The sequence below is a fragment of the Panthera uncia genome, assembly GCF_023721935.1.
Source record: "Panthera uncia isolate 11264 chromosome E2 unlocalized genomic scaffold, Puncia_PCG_1.0 HiC_scaffold_19, whole genome shotgun sequence".
Classification (NCBI taxonomy): Eukaryota; Metazoa; Chordata; class Mammalia; order Carnivora; family Felidae; genus Panthera; species Panthera uncia.
The window spans coordinates 32,230,179-32,239,294 of NW_026057588.1; the positions used below are offsets into that span (position 1 = coordinate 32,230,179).

The 9,116-nt window shown below is 40.6% G+C and overlaps 1 protein-coding gene across 1 annotated transcript in view; it reads right to left on the bottom strand.

The window, feature by feature from the left end:
- Nucleotides 1–8,896: 8,896 nt before the first annotated feature.
- CNGB1 (cyclic nucleotide gated channel subunit beta 1) overlaps nucleotides 8,897–9,116 on the bottom strand; it is a 63,796-nt gene continuing 63,576 nt past the window's right edge. Inside the window, 1 exon segment of the mRNA XM_049622355.1 lies at nucleotides 8,897–9,116. This exon segment is cut by the window's right edge and continues 4 nt beyond it. Within this exon segment, the coding sequence (XP_049478312.1) occupies nucleotides 8,977–9,116 (140 nt within the window). The 3' untranslated portion in view covers nucleotides 8,897–8,976.

Sequence of the window (9,116 nt, forward strand, 5' to 3'; positions counted from 1 at the left end):
GGGGGGAGGAGGGGAATATGGGAAAAGCACCCCCCCCCAAAAGCAGCTGGAGAGAAAGTGGAAAAGTGGAAACAGCTGCAGGGACTGAACTAAAAAGAGAGAAGGGAGAAAGGAGAGGGTTTCAATTCCACTAAGACTCTGTAACAGGGGGAGCGCAGAGTCGGAAACTGCGCAGCTGATACCTGGCGGTGCTCTGGTGGGAAGGGCGAGTCACCAGGAGCAGAGTGAAGTCTGGGCGGCCCTCGGGCCACATGGGGAGTGGTGGTTCCCCTGCTGGCAGGACATCGGGTAGAGGCTGTGTGACCCTCCCCCCCACAGGCAAAGGTGTCAGCGGACCCCGGAGAACAACCACATTCGCTGGTGCTGGAACAAGGTCGTTGGGGGTGAAGCCTCGTGCCAGATGCGTGTTGTGATTTGCCACAACCCCTGAAACGCTGCTGCCACTTTTTCTGGGTCGGGCTGGCACCCGGCCGCAGTCTGGGCATCAGTGGCAGCACAGACCCACAAACGTTCCAGACCCACACCCGGCCATCTCGGCCATCTCTCGGTGAGACCCTCCCGCAGAGGGGCGGAGCAAGTCAAACCACAGTCCCTCAGAAACAAGGGGTCAGGAAACACAGTCGCATCTGAGATAAAACTCAGGAGGGAGGTACCGCCTGGGAACCTGACAGCTTGGTCATGGACAGTGTAAAAGTGGGGAGTGGATGGAAGCCAGAGACAAAGGATGGGTGCGGGATTGCTTATCGGGTAGAACAGAGTTCCAATCCTAGAGAATGGGTACCTGGGTGCCGCCATTGTCACCAATCTCGCGCATGCGCATACCCACCGACAAGCACCACCACAATCCACCCCAGTAAGCTAAGCAGCGCCATCTAGTGGAGAACGGAGCCATTACACCAAGCCCCACCCAACGGGGCCAACCTCGTTCTTCAGGAACACTAGTCTCTCTGCCTGCTTAGTTTGCGGACTATAAAGAGATTCATAGTTTGACTTCTAGGGGAAAACAAAGTAAGTTCAATCGTATTTCAGTCTGTTCACTGGTCCATCTATTCAATTTTCTTTTTTCTTTTTCTTTTTTTCTCTTTTTCGTTTCTTTTTCTTGAATACAGAAAGAGAAAAGCTTTATTTTTATTTTCAATTTTTACTAAAAATATTTTTTTCTACTATATATTTTACTTTTGTGTAAATTTTTTCAAATTCTATTTTACTTCCATCATTTCATTTTATTTCTATTGCAGTGTATTCATTTTTTTCAGATTTTCAAAGGATTTCCTTTTTTTCTTTCCCTTTTTTCCTCTAATCAAGCTCCTTTCAACACCCAGACCAAAACACACCTAGGATCTAGCATAATTTATTTAATTTTAGTGTGTGTGTGTGTGTGTGTGTGTTGTTTTCAATTTTTTAAGTTTAATTTTTTTATTTTAATTAAAAAAATGTTTTTACCTCATTAATTCCTTTTCTCCCTTTAAAGTGATGAAATGAAGGAATTCACCCAAAAAGAAAGGGCAGGAAGACACGACAGCCAGGGACTTAACTAACACAGATGCAAGCAAGATGTCTGAACCAGAATTTAGAAGCACGATAATAAGAAGACTAGCTGGAGTCGAAAATAGATTCGAATCCCTTTCTGTGGAGATAAAAGAAGTAAAATCTAGCCAGGATGAAATAAAAAATGGTATAACTGAGCTGCAATTTCAAATGGATGCCATGGTGGCAAGGATGGATGAGGCAGAGCAGAGAAATCAGCGATACAGAGGACAAACTTATGGAGAACAATGAAGCAGGAAAAAAAAAGGGAGATTAAGGCAAAAGAGCATGATTTAAGAATTAGAGAAATCAGTGACTCATTAAAAAGGAACAACATCAGAATCATAGGGGTCTCAGAAGATGAAGAGAGAGAAAAGGGGGGTAGAAGGGTTATGTGAGCAAATCATAGCTGAAAACTTTCCTAACCTGGGGAAAGACACAGACATCAAAATCCAGAGAGCACATTCATCTAGTGTTGAATCCCATTAGATTCAACAAAACCGACCATCAACAAGGTATATCATAGTCAAATTCACAAAATACTCAGGTAAGGAAAGAATCATGAAAGCAGCAAGGGAAAAACAGTCCTTAACCTACAAGAGAGGACAGGTCAGGTGTGTGGCAGACCTATCCACAGAAACTTGGCAAGCCAGAAAGGAGTGGCAGGATATATTCAATGTGCTGAATCAGAAAAATATGCAGCCAAAAATTCTTTATCCAGCAAGGCTGTCATTCAAAATAGAAGGAGAGATAAAAAGTTTCCCAAACAAAAATTAAAGGAGTTTGTGACCACTAAATCAGCCCTGCAAGAAATTTTAAGGAGGACTCTCTGGGGGGAGAAAAGATGAAAATAAAAAACAAATAAATAAAGACCAAAAGCAACAAAGACTAGAAAGGACCAGAGAACACCACCAGAAACTCCAACTCGACAAGAAACATAATGACAATAAATTCATATCTTCCAGTACTCACTCTAAACATCAATGGACTAAATGCTCCAATCAAAAGACATAGGGTAACAGAATAGATAAGAAAACAAGACCCATCTATATGTTGTTTACAAGAGACCCACTTTAGACCTAAAGACACCTTAAGATTGAAAGTAAGGGGATGGAGAACCATCTTTCATGCTAATGGACACCAAAAGAAAGCCAGAGTAGCCATACTTACATCAGACAATCTAGACTTTAAAATAAAGACTGTACCAAGAGATGCAAAAGGGCGTTATATCATAATCAAGGGGTCTATCCACCAAGAACCTAACAATTGTAAACATTTATGTTCCAAATGTGGAATAACCCAAATATATAAATCAATTAATCACAAACATAAAGAAACTCAAACATTGATAAGAATACCATAATAGTAGGGGACCTCAACACCCCACTTACAACAATGGACAGATCATCTAATCAGAAAAATCAACAAGGAAACAATGGCTTTGAATGACACACTGGAGCAGATGGACTTAACAGATATATTCAGAACATTTCATCCTAAAGCAGTGGAACATACATTCTTCTCCAGTGCACATGAAACGTTCTCCAGAATAGATCACATACCGGGACACAAATCAGCCCTCAACAAATACAAAAAGACTGAGATCATACTGTTCATATTTTCAGACCACAACACTATGAAACTCAAAATCAACCACAAGAAAAAATGGAAAGATAACAAATACTTGGAGACTAAAGAACATCCTACTAAAGAATGAATGAGCTAACCAAGAAGTTAAAGAGGAAATTAAAAAGTACATGGAAGCCAATTAAAATGATAACACCCCAGCCCAAAACCTCTGGGACGCAGCAAAGGTGGTCATAAGAGGGAAGTATATAGCAATCCAGGCCTTCCTAAAGAAGGAAGAAAGGTCTCAGATACACAACCTAATCTTACACTTTAATGAGCTGGAAAAAGAACAGCAAATAAAACCCCAAACCAGCAGAAGGCAGGAAATAATAAAGATTAGAGCAGAAATCAATGCTATCAAAACCAAAAACAAACAACAACAAAAAACAAACAAACAAAAAAAAAAAACCAGTAGAACAGATCAATGAAACTAGAAGCTGGTTCTTTGAAAGAATTTTCAAAATTGATAAACTATTAGCCAGTTTGATCAAAAAGAAAAAAAGAAAGGACCCAAATAAACAAAATCAAGAATGGAAGAGGGGAGATCACAACCAACACAGCAGAAATAGGAACAATAATAAGAGAATATTATGAATAATTATACACCAATAAAATGGGCAATCTGGAAGAAACGAACAAATTCATACAAACATATACACTACCAAAACTAAAACAGGAAAAAATAGATAATTTGAACAGACCCATCATCAGTAAAGAAATCAAATTAGTAATCAAAAATCTCCCAAAAAACAAGAGTCCAGGGCCAGATGGCTTTCCAGGGGAATTCTACCAAACATTTAAGGAAGAGTTAACATCTATTCTCTTGAAGCTGTTCCACAAAATAGAAATGGAGGGAAAACTTCCAAACTCTTTCTATGAAGCCAGCATTACCTTGATTCCAGAACCAGACAAAGACACCACTAAAAAGGAGAACTATAGACCAATTTCCCTGATGAACATGGATGCAAAAACCGTCAACAAGATATTAGCCAACAATACATTAAAAAAATTATTCACCACGACCAAGTGGAATTTATACCTGGGATGCAGGGCTGGTTCAATATCCACAAAACAATTAATGGGATTCATCACATCAACAAAAGAAAGGACAAGAACCATATGATCCTCTCAATAGATGCAGAGAAAGTATTTGACAAAATACAGCATCCTTTCTTGATAAAAATCCTTAAGAAAGTAGGGATAGAAGGATCATACCTCAAGATCATAAAAGCCATATATGAAAGACCCAACACTAATATCATCCTCAATGGGGAAAAACTAAGACCTTCCCCCCTAAGGTCAGGAACAAGACAGGGATGTCCACTCTCAAAACTGTTATTCAACACAGTATTGGAAGTCTTAGGCTCAGCAATCAGACAACACAAAGAAATAAAAGGCATCCAAATCAGCCAGGAGGAGGTCAAACTTTCACTCTTTGCAGATGACATGATACTCTATATGGAAAACCCAAAAGATTCCACCAAAAAACTACTAGAACTGATCCATGAATTCAGCAAAGTGGCAGGATATAAAATCAATGCACAGAAATCTGTTGCATTCCTATACATCAATAATGAAGCAACAGAAAGAGAAATCAAGGAATCAATCCCATTTACAATTGCACCAAAAAATACCTAGGAATAAATCTAACCAAAGAGGTGAAAAATCTATACACTGAAAACTATAGAAAGCTTATGAAAGAAATTGAAGAAGACACCAACAAATGGAAAAATATTCCATGTTCCTGGATAGGAAGAACAAATATTGTTAAAATGTCAGTATTACCCAAAGCAATCTACATATTCAATGCAGTATCTATCAAAATAACACCATGGGGCACCTGGCTGGCTCAGCTGGTTGAGCGTCTGACTTCGGCTCAGATCATGATCTCACGGTTCGTGAGTTCAAGCCCCGTGTCGGGCTCTGTGCTGACAGCTCAGAGCTTGGAGCCTGCTTCAGATTCTGTGTGTCTCTCACTCTGTCCCTCCCCCACTCTGAATCCATCTCTCTCTCTCTCTCAAAAATAAATAAACATTAAAAAAAATTTTTTTAAATAACACCAGCATTCTTCACAGAGCTAGAACAAACAATCCTAAAATTTGTATGGAACCAGAAAAGACTCCGAATAGCCAAAGCAATCTTGAAAAAGAAAACCAAAGCAGGAGGCATCACCATCCTGGACTTCAAGCTATACTACAAAGCTGTAATCATCAAGACAGTATGGTACTGGCACAAAAACAGACACTCAGATCAATGGAACAGAATAGAGAACCCAGAAATGGACCCACAAAGTATGGCCAACTAATCTTTGATAAAGCAGGAAAGAGTATCCAGTGCAATAAAGGCAGTCTCTTCAGCCAGTGGTGCTGGGAAAACTGGACAGCAACATGCAGAAGAATGAACTTGGACCACTTTCTTACACCATACACAAAAATAAACTCAAAATGGATGAGAGACCTAAATGAAAGACAGGAAGCCTTCAAAATCCTCGAGGAGAAAGCAGGCAACAACCTCTTTGATCTTGGCTGCAGCAACTTCTTACTCGACACGTCTCCAACGGCAATGGAAACAAAAGCAAAAATGAACTACTGGGACCTCATCAAAATAAAAAGCTTCTGGACGGTGAAGGAAACAATCAGCAAAACTTTTGGCAACCGATGGAATGGGAGAAGATATTTGCAAACAACATAGCAGATAAAGGGTTAGTATCCAAAATCTATAAAGAACTTATCAAACTCAACACCCAAAAAACAAATAATCCAGTGAAGAAAAGGGCAAAAGACATGAATAGACATTTCTCCAAAGAAGACATCCAGATGGCCAACCGACACATGAAAAAATGCTCAACATCACTCATCATCAGGGAAATACAAATGAAAACCACAATGAGATACCACCTCACACCTGTCAGAATGGCTAACGTTAACAACTTGGGCAACAACAGATGTTGGCGAGGTTGCAGAGAAAGAGGATCTCTTTTGTACTGCTGGTGGGAATGCAAACTGGTGCAGCCACTCTGGAAAACAGTATGGAGGTTCCTCAAAAAATTAAAAATAGAACTACCCTATGACCCAGTAATTGCACTACTATGTATTTATCCAAGGGATACAGGTGTGCTGTTTTGAAGGGGCACATGCATCCAATGTTTATAGCAGCACTATCAACAATAGCCAAAGTATGGAAAGAGCCCAAATGTCCATCGATGGATGAATGGATAAAGAAGATGTATATATATACAATAGAGTACTACTCGGCAATCAAAAAGAATGAAATCTTGCCATTTGCAACTACATGGATGGAACTAGAAGGTATTATGTTAATCGAAATGAGTCAGAGAAAGACAAATATCATATGACTTCACTCATGAGGACTTTAAGACCAGAACAGATGAACACAGGGAAGGGAAGCAAAAATAATATAAAAACAGGGAGGGGGACAAAACATAAGAGACTTTTAAATATGGAGAACAAACAGTTACTGAGGGGGTTGTGGCAGGGGGGATGGGCTAAATGGGTAAGGGACATTAAGGAATCTACCCCTGAAATCACTGTTGCACTATATGCTAAGTTGGATGTAAATTAAAAAAAAAAGAAAGAAAGAAAAAGAAAAGAAATCAATTTTCTTTCCAGGACAATTCTTGGAAAACCTCAAGAATCTCTCGCTTTATATAATAAGCAGTATACATTCAAGAGTTGATATCTAAAATAATGAGTATGTTCATATAAAAAAAGATTCCTTATAAAATAGGATCTCACAGCGAAGGTGCCTTCAAAACATTTTGCCATCTACTGAAGGGTAACACACTGACTTGATTGATATATCTGAAATACTTGCCAAAAATGGAAGCATTCTCTATGCTTGGATTTAGAACATGAAGTGCGGGGGCACCTGGGTGGCTCAGTTGGTAAAGCATCTGAGTTGGGCTCAGGTCACAATCTCTTGGTTTGTGGATTTGAGCCCTGCATCGGGCTCTGTGCTGACAGCTCAGAGCCTGGAGCCTGCTTCGGATTCTGTGTCTCCCTCTCTTTCTGCCCCTTCATCGCTCACGCTCTGTCTCTCTCTCTCTCTCTCTCTCTCTCTCAAAAAAGAAAGAAAACAGAATATGTAGTGTAAATATGAATATGATAATTGGGGATGGTAAAGCAAAAATAAGCCCAAACCTCCAGATTTCCCCTATTTAAAAACAGTGTTTCCCAGTGAAGTTATGTATATGATTTTTTTTAATTGAAGCACTATTTCTTAACAGCATGATTGAAAACATGGCAAATGCCTGTCAATTGGAGAGCCATTAAATGTTATGATACTTGCAGACAACGGACTAGATTGTAGGCATGAAAAATAAGCATCCCCTCTATATAGTAAGAAGAATCTTCAGAATAAATCAAATGAAAAACAACAGCAGCTCTAGTATGTTATTATTTGTGAAAGAAAAAAAAAAAAAAAGGAAGAGCATGAGAAATTGATAATAGTGGTTGCTTCCAGGAAGGGGACCAGGGAGGTTGGGCACCAGGGGTAGGAGGGATCATTTTAACTGGGTAGCCTTTCATACCCATAAAAATTTATTAAAATAAATTAATAAAAGCTTTTTAAAAGGCTAAAATAATGCTGCTCATCACTATATACAATGTGATTACTCAGATCACATGGTATGTCATCAACTAGAGAAATCTGTTTGTTACCCTGGGATTTGGAAGTGTTTAGACCAGGCTGAGAACTCCCATATTGTTTCATTTTTTTCACAGGGGAAATGAATGTTCTGGTTTTAGTCCGATAGACAAATACACACATTTGTAAGCCCTCAAAGGCCTCTTCAGCAGTTCACAATGTCCTGCAATTTTATATAAAATGGGCAGTACCTATTGGAATTCCAGGGCTTTTTGTGTTCATTGTTGCTGGTGGAAACAAATGGCCCAGGACGGGTTTTTGTGTTTAATCACCTACTCCCCCATGAGCCATTAGATATGCAAATGAAATCCTCCCAATATTCAGTGACTGAGGACTCCTCCCCATCCCACCTCCCCCCCTTTTATTTTGAATCATTAAAGCAACATGACTTGACTTGATCTGGGGAAGCATCAAGAACTTCAGTGGTGTCAGCTGTAATTTTGTCTTCTAGGATTAATGGAAGTTGCCACCATCATCTCTATGGCAAGGGTGTTAAAGTAAGCAAGCATGAATCCCTGCAGACCAGAACTAGGTGATGGCATCGGACTCAGAACTGAATGCAACCCGGGAACAGATCCATGCTTAACTACCCTAATGGGCATCATGTCCCTAATCAGGTCGTCAGGTGAGCCATAGTTCCCATTTAGTCAAATGAGCAGCAGAGCATAACTACCCTTCTGCTGACAAGCTGTGTTTGTTTTAATCTCTACACCTAATGTGGGGCTTGAACTCACAACCTTGAGATCAAGAGTCCCATGTTCTACCCACTGAGCCAGCCAGGCTTCCCACCTGCTGGCAGGTTTTCTATCCTTGAAATGTGGGAGGTTGAAACCCAAACATTCACTAACCCTTTAGTCTCCAACAAAGCTTCCCGGAGGGTTGGAGTCCCATTCTGTCTAGCCTTTCCCCACAAACTTTTTAAATAGAAAATAATTTTGTTTTTAAAAATAACAGTCGGAAGAGATAGGGTTCTCAGGTGATGGTGGGAACTCAGGGACACTAACGACATTTGTTGACTTCAAAACCAGCCTTGGCAGAAGCCCGCTGGGCCAGAATGACAGACGCTACTGAGTCCGGGAGTCTGGGCCTGCAGGAGAGGGGAGCGTTGCTCGGGACGCGCCTGCACCTGCCGGAAGTGGCACGCTGGCGGCAGCCTCACTCGGCCTCCTGCTTCTCCTCTGGGATCTCCTTCTTCTCCTCTGGGATCTCCTTCTTCTCCTCCGGGATCTCCTCCTCCTCGGGGATCTCCTTCTCCTCCGGGATCTCCTTCTCCTCCGGGATCTCCTCCTCCTCGG